This window comes from Tachypleus tridentatus, chromosome 12 (genome assembly GCF_004210375.1).
Source record: "Tachypleus tridentatus isolate NWPU-2018 chromosome 12, ASM421037v1, whole genome shotgun sequence".
NCBI classification, from domain to species: domain Eukaryota; kingdom Metazoa; phylum Arthropoda; class Merostomata; order Xiphosura; family Limulidae; genus Tachypleus; species Tachypleus tridentatus.
In genome coordinates, this window is record NC_134836.1 from 60,465,156 (window position 1) to 60,489,224 (window position 24,069).

The 24,069-nt window shown below is 33.0% G+C and overlaps 1 protein-coding gene across 2 annotated transcripts in view; it reads right to left on the reverse strand.

The window, feature by feature from the left end:
• Nucleotides 1-19,846, reverse strand: part of LOC143233385 (hemicentin-2-like) — a 165,252-nt gene extending 145,406 nt beyond the window's left edge. For both annotated transcript variants that reach the window (XM_076469577.1, XM_076469576.1), the window contains exon 1: nucleotides 19,350-19,846. In XM_076469577.1, the coding sequence (XP_076325692.1) occupies nucleotides 19,350-19,446 (97 nt within the window). In that variant the 5' untranslated portion in view covers nucleotides 19,447-19,846. The remainder of the gene's footprint in view (nucleotides 1-19,349) is intronic.
• Between the last annotated feature and the right edge of the window lie 4,223 nt (nucleotides 19,847-24,069).

Below are 24,069 nucleotides of genomic sequence, written 5' to 3' on the forward strand. Positions count from 1 at the left end.
CAAACACTTCAATTTAAGATATTCCGATATGTCTTCACAGAGACTAACTTTCGTGACCGCTGTTTTACTCTGTATAGTCTTCAGTATGAACAAGTAATTCCTGCAGCTCAATACTCTGGTACTGTATAGTCTTCAGTATGAATAAGTAATTCCTTCTGCTCAATAGTCTTGTACTGTATAGCCTTCAGTATGAATAAATAATTCCTTCAGCTCAATACTCTGGTACTGTATAGTCTTCAGTATGAACAAGTAATTCCTTCAGCTCAATACTCTGGTACTGTATAGTCTTCAGTATGAATAAGTAATTCCTTCTGCTCAATACTCTTGTACTGTATAGCCTTCAGTATGAATAGGTAATTCCTTCAGCTCAATACTCTGGTACTGTATAGTCTTCAGTATGAACAAGTAATTCCTTCAGCTCAATACTCTGGTACTGCATATCCTTTAGTATGAATAAGTAATTCCTTCAGCTCAATACTCTGGTACTGTATAGTCTTCAGTATGAATAAGTAATTCCTTCAGCTCAATACTCTTGTACTGTATAGTCTTCAGTATGAATAAGTAATTCCTTCAGCTCAATACTCTGGTACTGTATAGACTTCACTATGAATAAGTAATTCCTTCAGCTCAATACTCTGGTACTGTATAGACTTCACTATGAATAAGTAATTCCTTCAGCTCAATACTCTTGTACTGTATAGTCTTCACTATGAATAAGTAATTCCTTCAGCTCAATACTCTGGTGCGGTATAGTCTTCACTACGAATAAGTAATTCCTTCAGCTCAATACTCTGGTACTGTATAGTCTTCACTGTGAATAAGTAATTCCTTCAGCTCAATACTCTGGTACTGTATAGTCTTCACTATGAATAAGTAATTCCTTCAGCTCAATACTCTGGTACTGTATAGTCTTCACTATGAATAAGTAATTCCTTCAGCTCAATACTCTGGTACTGTATGGCCTTCACTATGAATAAGTAATTCCTTCAGCTCAATACTCTGGTACTGTATAGTCTTCACTATGAATAAGTAATTCCTTCAGCTCAATACTCTTGTACTGTATAGCCTTCAGTATGAATAAGTAATTCCTTCAGCTCAATACTCTGGTACTGTATAGTCTTCAGTATGAACAAGTAATAACTTCAGCTCAATACTCTGGTACTGTATAGTCTTCACTATGAATAAGTAATTCCTTCAGCTCAATACTCTGGTACTGTATAGCCTTCAGTATGAATAAGTAATTGCTTCAGCTCAATACTCTGGTACTGTATATCCTTTAGTATGAATAAGTAATTCCTTCAGCTCAATACTCTGGTACTGTATAGTCTTCAGTATGAACAAGTAATTCCTTCAGCTCAATACTCTGGTACTGTATAGTCTTCAGTATGAATAAGTAATTCCTTTAGCTCAATACTCTGGTACTGTATATCCTTCAGTATGAATAAGTAATTCCTTCAGCTCAATACTCTTGTACTGTATAGCCTTCAGTATGAATAAGTAATTCCTACAACTCAATACTCTGGTACTGTATAGCCTTCAGTATGAATAAGTAATTCCTTCAGCTCAATACTCTGGTACTGTATATCCTTTAGTATGAATAAGTAATTCCTTCATCTCAATACTCTGGTACTGTATATCCTTTATTATGAATAAGTAATTCCTTCAGCTCAATACTCTGGTACTGTATAGTCTTCAGTATGAACAAGTAATTCCTTCAGCTCAATACTCTGGTACTGTATAGTCTTCAGTATGAACAAGTAATTCCTTCAGCTCAATACTCTGGTACTGTATAGTCTTCAGTATGAACAAGTAATTCCTTCAACTCAATACTCTGGTACTGTATAGTCTTCAGTATGAACAAGTAATTCCTTCAACTCAATACTCTGGTACTGTATAGTCTTCAGTATGAACAAGTAATTCCTTCAACTCAATACTCTGGTACTGTATAGTCTTCAGTATGAACAAGTAATTCCTTCAGCTCAATACTCTGGTACTGTATAGTCTTCAGTATGAACAAGTAATTCCTTCAGCTCAATACTCTGGTACTGTATAGTCTTCAGTATGAACAAGTAATTCCTTCAGCTCAATACTCTGGTACTGTATAGTCTTCAGTATGAACAAGTAATTCCTTCAGCTCAATACTCTTGTACTGTATAGTCTTCAGTATGAATAAGTAATTCCTTCAGCTCAATACTCTGGTACTGTATATCCTTCAGTATGAATAAGTAATTCCTTCAGCTCAATACTCTTGTACTGTATAGCCTTCAGTATGAACAAGTAATTCCTTCAGCTCAATACTCTGGTACTGTATAGTCTTCAGTATGAATAAGTAATTCCTTCAACTCAATACTCTGGTACTGTATATCCTTCAGTATGAATAAGTAATTCCTTCAGCTCAATACTCTTGTACTGTATAGCCTTCAGTATGAATAAGTAATTCCTACAACTCAATACTCTGGTACTGTATAGCCTTCAGTATGAATAAGTAATTCCTTCAGCTCAATGAAACATAGTCTTAAATAGACGATCGTGAATACCTGGTATAAATTTGCTCCATTGGATATTCTTGAAGCTTTATTAGTAATTATAATGAACAAGCTTCATCCAACTTCTTGTGTTAACACTTCTTGACTATCCAATAATTAATTAGAAACTAGGCTCTGTAAGTTATTCTGAAACACTTCTTGGTATTAAATACTGACGACATGTAGATGAAAGAATTAAACTGATGGAAGATTGGTCTACTTATTACAATTCAGTCTCTATTGTGTTTATTTAAAAGATGATTTTCAATGGCATTTGGACGTCCAGATACTTAATAGATAGGTACCCTATTTTAACTTTATCAAATACATCCACACAGCCGTTAGCGGACCCGGCATTGCCAGATAGTTAGGGCACTTCACCTGCGTGCAATCTTAGAATCGTCAGTTCTAAACCTTCGTCCCACCAAACATGCCCGTTTTTTCAATTGTGGGTGCGTTATAATGTTACGCTTAATCCCACTATTTGTTGGTAACTGTGTAGCCCAAGAGTTAGCGGTGGTTGGTGATAACTAGCTGCCTTCCCTCTTGTTTTTTACTTCTAAATTAGGGACGGTAGCCCTCTACCCCCTCCCCCACCCCCGGATTTACAACGCTTGAATCCAGTTTTCGATACCCGTGGTGCACAAAGTACAGGTGGCCGGCCCATTGTGTAGCTTTGTGATTAATTAATTACAAACAAACAAAGGACGGCTAGCGCAGATAGCCTTCGTGTAGCTTTGTGCGAAATGTAAAATAAGCAAACCATTTGTTTGGCTATGCTACATATTTAACTATTGTTGACTATACTGAGATAAAAATAAAGGTTTCAATACCAACTTACTAGCTTTATTTCGTGTTATTGTTTCCTTGTTATGAAATATTTATATATTATTTAAATTATATTTTAATATATCGAGTGATTATGGCTTTTATACATAAAAAATATACACACATTTTAATAGTTCTAATACAATACATTACATTTATTATAAATCGACGATCAAATCAGCATAATGTAACAGTGTTAAAATTGACATAAATCAAAGCCAAAGTTTTATTTAACATAATTTTGTAATAATTATTAAAAGGGTGGATATGTTGGGAGTCTTACCAGAGCAGAAATAGAGTGGTTTATTTCTACTAGAAGGTCATTTTTATATTTACATATTGAGATGACTGCCTAATTTAACATCATTTTGTATTATTAAAATAATTATTGAAGAGGGTAAATTGGTTTCCTCTGAATTTCCCGCTAAGCGACACGAGGGCTATCTGCGCTAGCCGTCCCTAATTTAGACTAGACAGAAAGCAGCTAGTCATCATTACCCACCGCCAACTCTTGGGCCACTCTTACCAACAAATAGTGGGATTGACTGTCACATTATAACGCCCCACGGTTGAAAGAGCGAGCATGTTTGGTGCGATAGGAATTCGAACCCACGATACTCGGATTACGAGTCGAGTGCCTTAACTACCTTGCTATGCTGGGCGCGAAAAGGGTGTAGGTTGGGAGTCTTAAAACTATAAGAATGTATGTTGGTTTATTTTTACCAAAAAATCTCTTTTATGTCCAAAGACTGGAATTGTCTGTCTTTCCAGAACTAACTGAAGACAGAAAGAGTCGAGTCGTTGTGGGCTTGAGTACTCAATCTATAATTTCTTGTTAATTCTGTGTTTGATAGAGAATTTGACATCTGACTTCGAATCAAATCCGTTAGATGGAATTTAACCAACGCTTTTGGGAGCTATGACCACATGCATTTTCCATTACAATCTTATGGTAATGACAAGGATTGGTAAACAATAATTTTTTTTCCAGTTTACTTTTAAAGTTTCATTGTGAATATAGTGATTGTAAGGTTGCATACTTCGGTAAGAACATTTGAAAATCAAAGCCTTGATCACTTGTGGATATCGAATAGGACTGACTTTTACCTAGGAAAACCTTTTCATCCCACAAATCGATCACATGAAGAATCTAAAGGTCACAGCCTATCAATTAACACATCTAATATACTACCACCATTGGATCTATAAACCTCTAACGTCTTCCATATCATTCTAATTCCGAAAACCCACTCTTGTCTATATACGTTAAACACATTCGTTCAACTGAAATGGTTTTAGTTACTATAATGACAAACAGCCACCTATCAACACTCAAGTATTTTAAATTACGATTAGTGTATTAATATTTTATTTCAGTGTTTGTGTTTCAATATACAAATGTGTTCGCCTTACTGTTAATGTTTTGTTTCTATTATTTAACATGAATGTATTAATCTATTCTACTGCTCATCATTCTCAACTTGTACATCATGTCAGTATTTCAGTTCAAACTTTTGTCCATTAGAAACTTTGTATTGATTTAACATAGGTATAATACTATATATATCATTAATATCTTTCTTGACCAGTGGCCATTTAATTACCAGTTGCTAAATAGATTTTTTTTTATTTGAACATAGTCACGTTTAACCAATTGTACTATTAGTCACAAGATCCAGCTTCTGGTAGTCAATGATACGTATTTATAACGTTATACCCACAAAGGTATAAAGGACCATCTTCACTGAGGTAGTAATAAAACGTTTGAAAATATTTAACTGGTTATCAAAACATGATGCACAACTGACTGGTAGCTGGTATTTAGCATTAAATGTAAAGGCACCAAATAATACCACTTCAGGTTACTCTGTGCTTCAACAGACTGGTAGCTGGTATTTAGCATTAAATGTAAAGTCGCCAAATAATACCACTTCGGTTTACTCTGTGCTTCAACTGTAACCAGACGTAAATGTCAGACAAAAGTTTTTATTGAATAAAATTGGCAAATTTCATTCTAGTGACATCATAACAGACATGAGTGACATGTTCTAAGATTCCTAAGCTCATCTCAGTAACATGAACATCACCACACACAACAACAACAAGAGGGATCTCAACAACTTGTGTTAAAGTTTTCTTAGTAATTTACGTTCGATGTTATTTCAAAATGAGCACAAACACGTACAAATTTAGAGCATAACAAAAATCTTAAATATTTATTTTAAAGATTTACTTTCAGCCACGAATGTTATACAGGGTGTTCGGGAAGTTACTGTGCACTTATATATTTATTAACAGACAAAACTCCACAGTGACTTTCCGAACACCCTGTATAACAAAATGCTCCATATTATGACGAGTGTTATGGAAATATCCACGTATTCTTGATATCAGATTTTATTACGATCCATACGACGATCCTGGTGAATTATTCTAAAAAATATTGATTTAATAAATCAGTTCGAATTAGAAAGATTTAATATTTTACTCTCCTACTTGTAACTGTGTCATTATATATCTTGGTTATTATTGAAAATAAGACAAAAACACTGAACGTTTTTTTTTACAATCTTTGACTTTGAGTTTCGTTTCGATGCGGGTTTTGTTAAAACTCAGCTATTTACAAAATATTCACTGAAGTAAACGATATATTTGTTATTCGACAAGTATTTTTGTACTTCAATATATGGAAAAGTTTAATACAAACTTGGTTTGCTTTGGACTGTCAAGCTTGCGTGCCACGTTTGGTTTGGTCGATCGAGGCGTTTAGAAAGAGATGCGTCCACAGAGAGATGGAACGGTTTCATGTTGTTTTTTTGGTATTGGATATTTACTGCCCAGGGTTTGCATAATATGTATAGCACATGTATGAAGAACGCCCGTACCTCAATGTTCACGTGAAGTCAGGGGGCGTAGACTGCAAATAAGTGTGACGATTTACCGAAGTTAGGTTCGAATAATTATGAACATTATGTCGGATTTCTGCTCCACCACCAAACGTTTGAGTTATATTCTACTTTTATTTTGATATAAATTACATGTAAACATTAATTACCTTGTGAAGAGCACAGAAATATTGTATTTAAATATATCTGTATAATAAGACAGCCAGGAAAAGATGTCGTAAAGTACTTTAGATTTACTGTTCTGTGTGTTTCTTATAGCAAAGCCACATTGGGCTATCTGCTGTGCCCACCGAGGGGAATCGAACCCCTGATTTTAGCGTTGTAAATCCGTAGACTTGCCGCTGTACCAGCGGGGGGCATGCATTTGGACTTAACATTTTAGCTGCTAATGAATAATGGAAAACTATATGTAACCGAAGTATATTCACATATATCAAATGTGTTAAATAGAAACAAGTATATAAACGAATTATGTAGAAATACACAAACAGATGTTCCCCACAAGATAAAATTCGGTGTAATAAAAAGGTTTGAAAAAAATCCCCTCAAACAAAATACGAGCTTCGTACTAAAATCAGTGTCCTTCCTGTTATAAATAAATAATTAAGAACGATTGTACACAAGTTTATCGTTCAATCTGATCCAGTAATAGTTGAATAAACAATAGTTCATCGATATACATTATTATAAAACTATCAGAGCTCCTGTAATGAAGTGCTTGTTTAAGGCATTTCAGTGCTAGTAACTCACCATTAATCTCTGTCCGTTACAAGGACATCAACATTTCAAAAACAAATTACACGCTATTCCAGGGGTATTAACATTTCGGAAACAAATCACACGCGATACGCAGATTTATTCAGCAATATTTTTATATATGAATTCGAAAGTGGAATGAAGCATACGAGTTGAGCGTCAGACAACATGACAGACGCCTCTGTATCGATTATGTTAGAAGAGAAAAGCCGATCCCTAGTCTTTGACCGTTACATAAAAAACACTACGAATGGATCACTTAATGCTTTTGAATTAAGGTAGGTTGTTACTGTACAATTCTCGGTTTTGAGAGTACCTACCGTATCTATGGGGACTGTACGTATTAATTTTGTTCTTGATATAAATGGCACGTATGTACACTTTCATTGCAATAATCTTATACACTGCACATTGAGATAATACATTTAGATCTGTGTATCTGTGTGTGTGTTTAAAAGCAAAATAATTAAATTCTTCATTTATATGAATATTATATACATATTTTTTATTTCAAACACGGTTTTACATTTTATCCTAAGGATACGTATAAACGTAAAGTTATTATCATAAAAAGATGAGCAGTCGTAAAGTGCTATGTTTAATGTTACCACAAATATAATAATAAATTTGTGTTATTATTCGTCTATATATCTCCTCGAGATGAGTCAACTGCAACTCGACCTAACTGTTGTAAGAGGTCATGCCAAAACGTCAAACGTATTTGTCATCTTTTTGCTTTGTGACACATATCTGTGATTACGTAAGCAATGGCATATAATCATTATTCTCGAATGATATAGGATGTGTCGAAGTACTGAACTCCAGCTAGGAGCTGTGACCATGAGTTGTTTTATATTAACTATTTTTCGACGAATTATCATGTAGCAAATAAACCGACAACTTCAACTTATTCAAATGATTTCAGAGTCGTTAACTTAGCTGACTCAGAAAATAGAAACAAATTCAAGATTTATAGTGTTTAATGTTGTTAATACAAATTTCGTAGCTTCACGTTCACCAATCGGAGTATATATTTTGTTCCAATTTCATGCAACGCATAAGCAAGAATTACTTGTAGAATGTGAAGACAGTTTAGAACATACGTTTCGTAATTACGATAAATAACATACAAACACCATCTTGAGTGAGACATTAACGACCGGCTCTAGGATATACAGAAAGGTAGATATGTTCTTGATTACTTCAGTAACTCGTCTGTAAATAGGCTGAGGTAATTATACTAAATTCGAATAATATTACATAAAAATGGAACTTGTTAAATGTATTTTGAAACGTAGCTCTAAATCACGAGAAAGATTATTTTCTTACAATAAACGATTTGTATTTTATGGAAACAGTAACGTCCTGATTATGTATTTTATGGAAACAGTAACGTCCTGATGATGTATTTTATGGAAACAGTAACGTCCTGATGATGTATTTTATGGAAACAGTAACGTCCTGATGATTATAAAGTTTTCTTGTTTTACCTCAGCTTCTCAAACTGAGATGCGAGAAAGGGTTTCACGGGAACTGTAGCAAATACACAAGACTGTTAAGGTAACCAGCATATATGCAGGTTCGTAAAGAGTCAAAATACAAAATGTTCCTGAAGCCTTTGTAAAGAAAGTTTTGGGAAACCCTGATTTGTCAAACACTACTGTTTTTAAGTTCATCGTGATACTGTTCCTACCTGCGATTGTTACCAAGTAATTTGGCCCGGCATGGCCAGGTGGTTAAGACATTCGAATCGCAATCTGAGGTTCAAATTTTCGTCACACCAAATATGCTCGCCCTTTGAGCCGCGAAGGCGTTATAATGTTACGGTCAATCCCACTATCCGTTAGTGAAAGAGTAGTCCAAGAGTTTGCGGTGGGTGCTGATGACTAGCTATCTTCCCTCTAGTCTTATAATGCTACATTAGGGACGGCTAACACAGATAGCTCTGCTAAATTAGGGACGACTAACACAGATAGTCGTCGTACAGCTTTGCGCGAGATTCAAACAAAACAAGCAACTAAAATTTGTAATAATCTGAAAAAAGCGCCATCTATCAGCTTTACTCCACCATTTCTGTGAAATCCACTGTATCATTCAAAGTTTTAGCTTCATGCTATCTCTTAATTAATGACTTTGGTAAACATTAAGACAACTTTATGCGTCACTAGTCTATAGCTATCCATGCCCATCTGTACTTAGAGATATATCATTGACAGTAGTTCTAGTGGATTATGGTGAGGAGCCTGCCTTGAGTAACTTAACATCAGATGTTAGTCGTCTTCTGTGTGGTAAATATTGGATTCACCTACCGTCTTCAGAAGTTCCATAAAGTTCCTACTGAAACATGAAAGTTCGTCTCAATATGTTACACTGACTATCTTTCTTCAGTCAAAGTTTTAATATCTACATTTTATTCATTTTGGGCAACGAGTTAATTAGAAATACCATTTGAGCGAATAGTCTGACTTTCTGTGCTTTAATAAGCATTGTGCTGTTGTGGGCACTGTTTCATGGGTTGTATTTCAACTAATCATAAGCGGAAGTACATATAGTTAGTAATAACACTTTGACTTAGTGAAATATGAAGTCATACCTGGATACAATTCTATTGATTACAATGTGAATATCACCTGTGATGTTATCCCATATAGAAATCTTTTTAGAGACAGAAAATATCAAACTGTTTATGTAGGTTACTTAGAAAACAGTGGACTAAGTTGAGACGTCTCTCACACCGTTAATAGTAGCTTATAGTGTTACAGACTTCTCAATTAAACTTGCCTTAGGAAAGATGTACATGGTTATTTCAAGTGGCACACAAATATTTTATTATAACTTATGTCAGTTATAACAAATAACTGAATGTGTTTAGGTAGATAGTTAGTGTGTTATGCGATATTAAACGGCCCGGCATGGCCAGGTGGTTAAGACATTCGAAACGTAATCTGAGGGTCGTGGGTTTGAATTCCCGTCACACCAAACATGCTCGCCCTTTAAACCGTGGGGGCATTATAATGTTACGGTCAATCCCACGATTAGTTGGTAAAAGAGTAGCCCAAAAGTTGGAGGTGGGTGGTGATGACTAGCTGCCTTCCCTCTAGTCTTACACTGCTAAATTAGGGACGGCTAGCGCAGATAGCTCTCATGTAGCTTTGCGTGAAATTAAAACAAAACAAAACGACATTAAACCTACTCAATACTTTAGTAAGTATATAGAGAGAAAGTGGTCCTATAATGTTCACATTTTACACACATTCTATTTACTGTTTATATAATTATCTTCAGTAAATCTTTGAATTATTGTAAAATATTATTGTAGGATAATAGTTATTTGTCATAGTTCATCTATCTTCATAATTCTCAAGAAATGATGACCTACGCTCTAGTATTATAACTAATGAAACCTGTATGTTGAAATACATGTTTTTTCATGAAATGAAAAAGTTACGAATTCGTAACTGTTATTACCATTAGATCAACTTTCTCAGACAAGGGGAACAAAATGTTCCGTGTAAGGTGCCAGGAATTGTAACTGTGTAAAGTCATCGTACATGTAAATACAAGTGAGTTTTTATTGTTTAAAAATTATTAACTTACGTGGTTAATTGATAATGGCTTTAACTGTGCAAATCTGGTTAGTTCTGTTGACAAACAGAGTGGAATTTCAAGATAATATTTAGACCTTCTACTTTACTTGTATGTTCAATATAGCGACAAAACGCAAATTGAGCTTTGGAGGAAAAATGAATGCCATGTTTAGTGCCCAAAGACAATGGGCTGTTATGGAAAATGTAATTATGTTTTTCTGCTATTATCAAACAATTCCATTAAAAGGAACTCGAATAAGAGCATATAATGATAAAAACATTAGACTGTGTAAGCTTGGTTGTCTTGGGTTTAACTGGAGAATTGTATCTTTAATAACTAAAACATTTTTTTTTCTCTTTTCTGTTTACATATATGTTGGAGCCGAGCGCGACCGATTTGTTAGAGGATTACGGTACAAACATTTTGTTGTTTGTATCCTTTTAGCCCCAAAATAAATATAATAATTTATGTTCTGCACTTTGGGACCGTAAGTGCGTTATAAGAATGACTGTCAAATTCCATTATTCTGTCTGATGATAGTAGCTGAAGAATTGGTGGTGGGTTGTGTTGACGACTTGTGTTTTCTTTAGTCTATCACTTAAATCATGGACGACCACCACAGATAACCAATATGTAGCTTTACTCGAACAAACATACAGAAAGAGAAACATCTCAGTCACATGACAAAACTATGTAGATTTTGAATAATTCGAGGTAAATCATGAAACAAGTAACGCAGAAATCATTTCACGTTTATAAATCATCACCTACCATCTACCCTCATCATCAGTGGTTAAGCCTTAAATTGAGAGACGGACTTTATTACAAGCGTAAAGAGGTTTATAAGATTTAAAATAGCGGAAAATACTTATTATCATAACCGTAATATAGAAGAAATCGGAACGAAAACAAATATTTTTTGGATTTAAGGAGTTGTATAGAAGTCGTATAGAAGTTGTATAGAATACTATTTTTAATTCTTCATTTTCGAGTAAATACAGTCTTACCCTATGCGCACAGCTTTGAAATTATCTTTCACTAGTCATGAATTTAGTTATTTCAAAACAAAAACAGTCGCTTATAACGGTTTCTGATCTAAGAGTTCAAATCTAAGAGTAAAATGCTTGTTTGATTTTGAATTTCCCAGAGAACCTGCAGAAGACATCACCTGCGATAATTTTGGTTGGATAATATATAGAAAAGGTTTTTTTTTTTAATCAACAGCACTCACCACTATCTCTTTGAGTAGTTTTGTCTGACAGAATATTGGGGAGTTGACCGTCACCCCTCTAACACATCCATGGCACCCAAGTGCAGAAGAAGTTCTGTGACAACGCGGAGAGAAACTGGAACGCGTGAGTTCGCACTGTGGTAAAGCTAACGTGTAGGCCACCAAATTTAGTACTTGTATGTAAATATTAGATATATTAAAGTTTATTTTAGTTTCCATCATCTTTATGGGTTTGTTATTATTATTATTACATATTATATTGTGAGATTTAGTTGGATATTTCATATAGTTTTATTGCAAGCCTATACATTCGTATTATGTTATTTTGAACTACCCTTTATCACTCGTTATATGCATATATTTAAAGCCAGTAGCATAGTTCACACACAATACCATAATATATCACGGTCACCAAATACTTTCACACAAAAATATAAATTATAACTATGGTATAAATAGAGCATCAACTCAACAAGAACGCTAGAGTAAAACCAAGGAAGGAGTTAATTCAGGCATCATCATACAACAAATTAAGGAGTTTTAAAAAGCTGTTTTATAATTTACAGACAAAAGTAAAGTACACGGAGAATAGAAACAGGTTAATAAAGAAAAAGAATAAGTCAAACAGTCTTACTTAATATATACGTTATTCTACAACTGTCTAGTTATTGAACAATATAGTTTTAATATATACGTTAATCTACAACTGTCTAGTTATTGAACAATATAGTCTTAATATATACGTTAATCTGCAACTGTCTAGTTATTGAACAATATAGTCTTAATATATACGTTAATCTACAACTGTCTAGTTATTGAACAATATAGTCTTAATATATACGTTAATCTACAACTGTCTAATTATTGAACAATATAGTCTTAATATATACGTTAATCTACAACAGTCTAGTTATTGAACAATATAGTCTTCAAATATACGTTAATCTACAACTGTCTAGTTATTGAACAATACAGTCTTGATATATACGTTAATCTGCAACTGTCTAGTTATTGAACAATACAGTCTTGATATATACGTTAATCTGCAACTGTCTAGTTATTGAACAATATAGTCTTAATATATATGTTAATCTGCAACTGTCTAGTTATTGAACAATATAGTCTTAATATATACGTTAATCTGCAACTGTCTAGTTCTTGAACAATATAGTCTTGATATATATGTTATCTACAACAGTCTAGTTATTGAACAATATATTTTTAATATATACGTTAATCTACAACTGTCTAGTTATTGAACAATATAGTCTTAATATATACGTTAATCTACAACTCTCTAGTTATTGAACAATATATTCTAAATATATACGTTAATCTACAACTGTCTAGTTATTGAACAATATAGTCTTAATATATACGTTAATCTACAACTGTCTAGTTATTGAACAATATAGTCTTAATATATACGTTAATCTACAACTGTCTAGTTATTGAACAATATAGTCTTGATATATACGTTAATCTACAACTGTATAGTTATTGAACAATTTAATCTTAATATATACGTTAATCTACAACTGTCTAGTTATTGAACAATATAGTTTTAATGTATACGTTAATCTACAACTCTCTAGTTATTGAACAATTTAGTCTTGATATATACGTTAATCTACAACTGTCTAGTTATTGAACAATATAGTCTTAATATATACGTTAATCTACAACTGTCTACTTATTGAACAATATAGTCTTAATATATACGTTAATCTACAACTGTCTAGTTATTGAACAATATAGTCTTCAAATATACGTTAATCTGCAACTGTCTAATTCTTGAACAATATAGTCTTAATATATACGTTAATCTACAACTGTCCAGTTATTGAACAATATAGTCTTGATATATACGTTAATCTATAACTGTCTAGTTATTGAACAATATATTCTTAATATATACTTTAATCTACAACTGTCTAGTTATTGAACAATATAGTCTTAATATATACGTTAATCTGCAACTGTCTAGTTATTGAACAATATAGTCTTAATATATACGTTAATCTGCAACTGTCTAGTTATTGAACAACATAGTCTTAATATATACGTTAATCTACAACTCTCTAGTTATTGAACAATATAGTCTTAATATATACGTTATTCTACAACTGTCTAGTTATTGAACAATTTAGTCTTGATATATACGTTAATCTACAACTGTATAGTTATTGAACAATTTAGTCTTAATATATACGTTAATCTACATCTGTCTAGTTATTGAACAATATAGTCTTAATATGCACGTTAATCTACAACTGTCTAGTTATTGAACAATTTAGTCTTAATATATACGTTAACCTACAACTGTCTAGTTATTGAACAATATAGTTTTAATGTATACGTTAATCTACAACTCTCTAGTTATTGAACAATTTAGTCTTAATATATACGTTAATCTACAACTGTCTAGTTATTGAACAATATAGTCTTAATATATACGTTAATCTACAACTGTCCAGTTATTGAACAATATAGTATTAATATATACGTTAATCTACAACTGTCTAGTTATTGAACAATATAGTCTTAATATATACGTTAATCTACAACTGTCTAGTTATTGAACAATATAGTCTTAATATATACGTTAATCTGCAACTGTCTAGTTATTGAACAATATAGTCTTAATATATACGTTAATCTACAACTGTCCAGTTATTGAACAATATAGTATTGATATATACGTTAATCTATAACTGTCTAGTTATTGAACAATATATTCTTAATATATACGTTAATCTACAACTGTCTAGTTATTGAACAATATAGTCTTAATATATACGTTAATCTACAACTGTCTAGTTATTGAACAATATAGTCTTGATATATACGTTAATCTACAACTGTATAGTTATTGAACAATTTAGTCTTAATATATACGTTAATCTACATCTGTCTAGACTGTCTAGTTATTGAACAATATATTCTTAATATATACGTTAATCTACAACTGTCTAGTTATTGAACAATATAGTCTTAATATATACGTTAATCTACAACTGTCTAGTTCTTGAACAATATAGTCTTAATATATACGTTAATCTACAACTGTCCAGTTATTGAACAATATAGTATTGATATATACGTTAATCTATAACTGTCTAGTTATTGAACAATATATTCTTAATATATACGTTAATCTACAACTGTCTAGTTATTGAACAATATAGTCTTGATATATACGTTAATCTACAACTGTATAGTTATTGAACAATTTAGTCTTAATATATACGTTAATCTACAACTGTCTAGTTATTGAACAATATAGTTTTAATGTATACGTTAATCTACAACTCTCTAGTTATTGAACAATTTAGTCTTGATATATACGTTAATCTGCAACTGTCTAGTTATTGAACAATATAGTCTTAATATATACGTTATTCTACAACTGTCTAGTTATTGAACAATATAGTCTTAATATATACGTTATTCTACAACTGTCTAGTTATTGAACAATATAGTCTTGATATATATGTTAATCTACAACTGTCTAGTTATTGAACAATATATTCTTAATATATACGTTAATCTACAACTGTCTAGTTATTGAACAATATAGTCTTAATATATATGTTAATCTACAACTGTCTAGTTATTGAACAATATAGTCTTAATATATACGTTATTCTACAACTGTCTAGTTATTGAACAATATAGTCTTGATATATATGTTAATCTACAACTGTCTAGTTATTGAACAATATATTCTTAATGTATACGTTAATCTACAACTGTCTAGTTATTGATCAATATAGTCTTAATATATATGTTAATCTACAACTGTCTAGTTATTGAACAATATAGTCTTAATATATACGTTATTCTACAACTGTCTAGTTATTGAACAATATAGTCTTGATATATATGTTAATCTACAACTGTCTAGTTATTGAACAATATATTCTTAATATATACGTTAATCTACAACTGTCTAGTTATTGAACAATATGGTCTTAATATATATGTTAATCTACAACTGTCTAGTTATTGAACAGTAAACAATGCGTTAACCACCTTTATTTCGATAGTTAAAACTTCTGCTGTATAAAAGTTTAACGAAACATCAGAATAATGTGCCTATTAGAGACAATTACCTTGTAGGAATCACCTGTTTTAAATACTCACATCAATATACAGCAGTGTGTTGTGTGTCAGTAACACTAAAATGACGTCACATGAGGGACGATTAACGTCATAATTTGTACTGTCATGACGTCATTAAAGCGTACGCATTACATTAAATCACGATAATAAATATGCACTCTGTCGTTACTACATAACGTGGCATATGAACTTTTATAACAAAAATAAAAATATTTGTTATTCATGATTTTAGTTTTATGAATTCCTGAAACAGAACACTCTCAGGGACCATGTGGAAGCACATATAGTTAGTAATAATAACACTTTGGCTTAATAGAATTGTATCCAGGTATGGCTTCATATTTCACTGATTACAACATAAAAATCACCTGTGATGTTATCCCATATAGAAATCTTTTAGAGACAGAAAATATCAAACTGTTTATGTAGGTTACTTAGAAAACAGTGGACTAAGTTGAGACGTCTCTCACACCGTTAATAGTAGCTTACAGTGTTACAGACTTCTCAATTAAACTTGCCTTAGGAAAGATGTACATGGTTATTTCAAGTGGCACACAAATATTTTATTATAACTTATGTCTGTCATAAACAAATAACTGAATGTGTAAATTGATGGTTAGTGTGTTATACGATATCAAATGGCTTGACATGGCCAGGTGATTAAGATATTCGATACGTAATCTGAGGGTCGCGAGTTCGAATCCCGTCACACCAAACATGTTCGCCCATTCAGCCGTAGGAGCGTTGTAACGTGACGGTCAATCCCACTATTCGTTGGTAAAAGATTAGCTCAAGAGTTGGCGGCTAGTGGTGATGACTGGCTGCCTTCCCACTAGTCTTACACTGCTAAATTAGGGACGCCTAGTACAGATAGCCCTCGTGCAGTTTTGCGCAAAATTAAAAACAAACAAAAACAAAACGATATTAAACCTACTCCATAATGGTTTAGAGAAAACTAAAGCACCCAAGTTATGCCTGATTTTGGGTAATGTTCGATACATCTTTCAGTATCAACGTGTTCTTAACAAATCAAAACTTAAGTTTCCAAGTTTTTAAACTAAACTCTGAATCGCTGTTACCAATTAAAATATATTTATAAATGTTCTATGAAAAAATTTAAAGTCAGCAACTATACGAGAAGTAAAATTAATTTGCCTTTATGAAACAGAACATATGCATATCAGAAACGCAACATGGAAACTAACAGTCAATACTAATTTTCATTACACTTCTTTTCGTTATGAAATCATAGATACACACACACACATACACACACACAATCGAGTTTCGTTGGAAATGTTTAGTGTGCTTATTTAAGAACACATTAACTCAACTATGTTTTGAAGCTATTTGCTCAGTATTTAAAACATGAAATAACCGTAGCTGAGGGGCAGATGTGGCATTTATAGTTCGAATACACTGTATGAGAATACGATAGTTCGTGGTTTGGATCTCTTTCCAGTTAAACGCTATCTGCACTTTAAGGCGATGCGCGTGCTGTAAGAGAAACAGACAATATCCCGCTATTCGTTCTGACAAAAGTGACCTGAGATTTGGCGGCGAATGGCCTTTCCTCTAGTCTATTGACTTCAAACTAGAAACAAATTTTTGAATATCGTCGTTAGTTTTGCTGAAACAGATTCTAATACAAATTGAAAGTTGTATATATATTAAAAGTATTTCTTAGAGCTAGTTGCGTCACCTAGCGAACGTCAAAACAGCAAACGACATTTCTGGAAGATTAAAGCGAATGATAATCCCTTGAGATATGGATTTGGTTTATACCGACTTAACCCATAGCCAGACGTGTTTTTCTTGATAAGCAAATTTTGTATAGGTTATATTTAATCCCATAGACGTACAAAGTGAGTTCACTCTTAGTTGAACTATGGCTTTAAAAATTACCTTCCTTACCTCATTGACTATAACTGTCCAAATTAGGTTTATTTCAAAAGCTGTTACACTGCTGTGGCAGTTTCTTTTTTTCATCATAGCCGAACCAATAACTTTTAATAATTCTATACACACTATGAGTAATATCTTAAATCACCATATGTTTAATCGTCAAACCTTGTGTTGTATTAATACGTTTATTCTATCACTCGTTATGGATGTAGATAGAAGTTTAGTCCTCCATATTTATACAAGTTTGTCAAGCCACAGATAGACTAGGCTTAGACTTTTTTCACACATTTTACATGTGTGGTAACCCACAGCTTAAAAGAGACTACGTTTAATTTATTATTTAATAAACCGTACTAGTCCAGAGTACTTTAATGTTGGTTGAAGTACATCTGTATAGATACGTTTAATCGTTGAGAGGTAATAATCGTATGTCTATCGTAAGCCTCAGTCGTACAAGTTACGTTTAATTTGTACTGAGCCGCAGCTATAAACAGCCCTAAAGATTATGTTTATCTCTCTAAGACATAACCTTAAAGTCTACATTTAATCACTTTTAAGGCACAACGCTCTTTTACATCAGGGACATTTATTTTTGCACATTAAGCTCAATGTAATTTATTTATTTTTTATATTCTTGTAATTACAGTTGTAAATGTTAACAAAGTGTTTAGTTTAAGTAGCACAAAATGAAATAGTGTCATTACGAACATTATAAGCAGTAGTATAAAACAAGGAAAAATCTCAATGTTAAGACATTAATGTTACTGGAAATTGATTATAACAAGATACTGTTAAACTTTATTTTAGACGGTGTATTTGAAGAACAGCACAAACGACGGATGCGCTCCGTAAAACATCAGCTGTTTGGTGACTGTCTTCTGCAATAAGGAAAAAAATACAAGACGGATCTCACATAAAATATAAGTTTTTCGTGTTTTGTCCCATGCCGGGTTAAGACGTTCGACTCGTAATCTGAGGTTCACGGGTTCGAATCCCCGTCACACCAAACATGCTCGCCCTTTCAGCCGTGGGACGTTATAATGTAACGGTCAATCCCACTATTTATTGGTAAAACAGTAGCCCAAGAGCTGGCGGTGGGTGGTGATAACTAGCTGCCTAACCTTTAGTCTTACATTGCCAAATCAGGGACGGCTGGCGCAGATAGCCCTCGTGTAGCTTTGCATAAAATTCAAAACAGACTGAGGTATTTGTAAAAGTAGTTTTCGGAAAGTTTGTAATAAAAGAAATATGGAAACGAATCCTAAATATATCACAAAAAAAAACAGCAAGTGATTTGTTCCTATCTGTTTAAAGTATGCTTTTCATACTTTCAATGGTTGGTTTTGTTGTCAATCATTCTATATCAGATCCTTACGTATTTCCTAAGCCGAACCAAAAATGATTCTTACATTTAATGAAGTAATGTTATAAACTAAATCAACATGTAATCTCTCATTACCAGTTCTAAAAAAACATCCTTCTTACCTGATACTGAAATAACAAAGAGGTAAAGGACTATAACCAAGAAACAACAAGATAACTGCTGCCGTTTGACAATATGAAGCAGTCCCAGTTGAGCCATGCTGCTTTCAGTTGAATGTCCTAACAGTCGTGAAGCTGGACCATAACGAGTATGTATAGCAAGGAAGAGCAAGTGTAGTCCTGTGTTGGTGATCTACACTACACAATAGTTCATCAGCAGTAATTAGCCTGGCTATTCTACTGAGTTATGAGACTCAGATTTGAAAGAAACAAGCGATTTGTTTTCTGTAATAAATAAGTAAAACAGTTCGAAAGATTACTTTTCACTTTAAACGGGTTGACACGAAACTCTTTATTTTTCTGATTTACACGCTTGTTGAATGTGGAAATATTGATTAATCAACACAGTGAACTGCCTTCAATCACGTTCGTCGTCAGCACGTGTCTTCAAAGTCTCGAGGAATACTCGCTTCGCGCGGTCAAGAAGATTCACAGTGGAGAAGAATTCTCCTACGTGCCTGCCTATATAGTTGATTTCACAGTCTGCCGTACAAGCCTGCCCCCATGTGGTCCGAAAAATAACTAATGTTCGTTTGTTGGAAATGTGGGATATGATGGGTCGTAAAGTATGACAGGTCTGATATAGTCGAAATTTATGTATAAGAAACGAGACAAAACCTTAAATAATTTCAGTAGTAAGGTTATCTCTATAGACTGCATTTACTTAAGGCGATTTTGTTTTAAGTACAAGCCTTACAGAAGATATTTTGGAGATTTTTGAAATGTAAGCTACATGATTCCCTTTTAAAAGTATATATTTAATGGATCTTCCTTAATCTATCTTCCAAATAGAAGATTTTAAAGGAAAAGAGTGGCGTCCTATCCTTATCCCTACCATAAAACAAAATATATTTTTATTAAATAATATAAATGTGTTGGTTGAACTGTATTGAAAATTGAAGAATTTTGAGGGCTCTGAAAACAAATCGATTGTTTTTATAACTCATTCTCGGTTAACTTTTTAAGACTCTTGTGATTGTTCCTATTACAAACACACTTAGAAAATTAAAGCTTGTAATATGGATGGAATCTTGAACTACTGTTATAGTTTTTAGCTTTTAAACCTAAGAAATACTTTATCACGTACCACTTCTATGAGCCAATGAAAAAATAAAAGTTTGCTTTCTTATAGCAAAGCCACATGGAGTTATTTGTTGTGGCCACAGAGGAGAATCGAACTTTGCGTTTAGCTGTGTAAATCCGTAGACTTACCGCTGTCCCAGAGGGAGACATATTTTGGAAAGCTAATGTAGTCATGCAATGTAATTTCGGGCTTACAAAGGTTAGAGATTTCATTTACATTGTATATGTTTATATCCAATGCATCTCTTATTTATAATTATTATTATAGCCACAAATAAACTGGTTTAATACACAACTACATTAGATATTATTGTGAATACATAACTGATATGGGCCAGCTGGGTTAAGGCGTTCGACTCGTAATCTGAGGGTAGCGCAGACAGTCCTCGAGTATCTTTGCGCGAAATTCAAAATCAAACAAACATAACTGATATACCAAAACCAGCTTGTGTTCGCAACAATTTTTGCGAAGAAATTACATTTTGCAATAATAGTAATAATCGCTAGTGATTCATAAAAATAATAAATGTAGTTTTTATAGGAAAGTAAAACTAATTACAGATAATAACTAATAAAAGATTGTTGAAACTTCAAGTTTAAAGTCTGTGTTGAAAGATATGCATTAATGGGATAGAAAATATAATTTTGTTTACGCTATTAATACCAAATAATCTGTTTGCTGCATACTGCGACCATTCAATAGTGTAATGACAACAGGTCATGTTTATGGTTGGACATTTATGTCACAACACTTTCCAAGAAAGGAAATTCGAATTTAAAATGTTATTAATTGATTCAAAACTAAACTACACAACATTTCGAGACAAAAAAGTACCATTTGATATAAGTTTAAATTCTATGTTTTAAGTAATTTTGTAGCAATACTTCATATGTAAATTGAGCGATGTATTATAAAGAGAGCTTCTAAATCAAAAATGTCATTGCACATGATATCAGCCACATTTCTTGGTACCCCTGACCCCTTCTGTGACCCAGAAGTATGTTTAAAAAGCTTTAAAACACAACTGATGTCACCTCTGTGACCCAGAATAGACCGTTGTAGAACTGTTTAAAAATATTCTGGTTGTAAAACAGAATATTCTGTCACCCCGTGGGAGAATATTCTGGTTGTACAATATTCTGGTTGATATAGACCGTTGTAGAACTTAATATTCTGGTTGTAGAGCTTAATATTCTTGTTGTAGAGCTTAATATTCTGGTTGTAGAGCTTAATATTCTGGTTGTAGAGCTTAATATTCTGGTTGTAGAACTTTGTAAAGCTTAATATTCTGGTTGTAATATTCTGGTTGTAAGCTTAGCTTAATATTCTGGTTGTAGAAATATTCTGGTTGTAGATAATTCTGGTTGTAAGAGCTTAATATTCTGGTTGTATAACTTAATATTCTGGTTGTAGAGCTTAATATTCTGGTTGTAGAACTTAATATTCTGGTTGTAGAGCTTAATATTCTGGTTGTAGAGCTTAATATTCTGGTTGTAAAGCTTAATATTCTGGTTGTAGAGCTTAATATTCTGGTTGTAGAGCTTAATATTCTGGTTGTTAATATTCTGGTTGTAGAGCTTAATATTCTGGTTGTAGAAATATTCTGGTTGTAATATATTCTGGTTGTAGAGCTTTGTAGAACTTAATATTCTGGTTGTAGAGCTTAATATTCTGGTTGTAGAACTTAATATTCTGGTTGTAGAACTTAATATTCTGGTTGTAGAGCTTAATATTCTGGTTGTAGAGCTTAATATTCTGGTTATAGAACTTAATATTCTAGTTGTAGAACTTAATATTCTGATACGTTAATTGATAATAATAATTTTGAATTTGACGAAGTCTCATAAGTTTTCTGACATATTTCAAAAACAACAACTCTTATCACAAAAATATGACTGAATCTCATTCTACGATATAAATACCAAGTTTCTCTGATCCAGCCACATACAATAAATATTTAAATCTTTCGTACGTTTAGACGTTATTTTGGAAATGGACAATCACGTGAAACGGAGGAATCCTGAAAAATGTGTGGTCCCAGATAAGACTGACCGTTTTCTCGTAAAACGGAGTCCTGAAAAATGTTTGGTCTGAGATTGAACTGACCGTTTTCACGCAAAACGAAGGAGTTGTAAAAAATGTGTGGTCTGAGGTTAGACTGACCGTTTTCACATAAAAGCATGTTACTATGATAAGTGCTATACTGGACAGCTCCAAACTTGTACCCCTGCTGGTACAGTGGTAAATATACGGAATTAATAACGCTAAAATCAGGGCTTCGATTCCTCTCGGTGAACTCAGCAGATAGCCCGATGTGGCTTTGCTATATGAAAATACCCACATACACCTCCGAACCTAGAATACTTTACAAGTACGATTAATCTAAAAAATCACGAAGGTTTACAAGTTTATCTTATGGCTTAAACAAGGAACTGTTCATACCTATGGTTTAAATTTTAATGACAATTGTATGTTAAATAAACTTCATCTATGTCCCTTAAATCAAGAAAAAACAACTATTATTGTTTATCTGTTTGTTTGTTTTAAATTTCGCGCAAAGCTACACGAGGGCTATTTGTGCTAGCCTTCCCTAATTTAGCAGTGTAAGACTAGAGGGAAGGCAGCTGGTCATCACCACCCACCGCCAGCTCTTGGGCTATTTCTTTACCAACGAATAGTGGGATTGACCATCATATCATAACGCCCCCACAGCTGAAAGGGCGAGCATGTTTGGTGCGACTCTCAAATTACGCCTTAACCCATCTAGCCATGTCGGGCCCCAACCTTACAATCTAACTAAATATACTGTGTGAAAGACGGTTCGTCAGGTTTGTTATTTAGTTTTCTACAACTGTTAGGCTTAACATAAATATCATCCCCTTTTTGTTTGTACCTATTTTCTATACACAAACATCAGTTTTTCTCTTCACTTTCGGTGTCTTCTATCAACCGAGTCGGCAGATAAACAGTCAGAAGCCATTTCTGTTTGATGTCCAATTAATTAAAGTTACATTGCGGGCCGAAAAATCAGCTTTCATTAGCCACTCGCCGTTATTCGGTAAGATTATGTCTACATTTACTCATACTGATATCACACACTAACAAGGAATTAAAGACAGAACATCGAAATTCTCTTCTAATGCTTTTCGATCAGTTTCTGTTATTGGTATGAGCTTTGTGCTAATGAATTAATGCTTATGTTCAGGTTTCGTCTGTAAGTAATTTGTGTGAATTATAACAGTAAAAAAACGTATTTTCATGTGTTTGCAAATAATAACGCGCTTCGTTTTCTTTAAACTTCATTAATTACTGGTTATAATGTTTAAAATAACTTTCAATATTTTCATTATTATTAATTATTATACTTGTGAATATTAATTTTAGTGGATAGCTTTGCACGTGGATTTAGTACAAACCTAACCCTTGTAATCTGGTTGAACCCAGATGATAATACTGGTGTTATATCCAACTGATGAATTAATCTATTCTAAACATTATAGACTTTAGTTCTTTATTATGGCGTGCGTGTGTGCGCTGAAACGCAACATTGTTGTTTCGGTAGTTAAAACGTGACAGCGT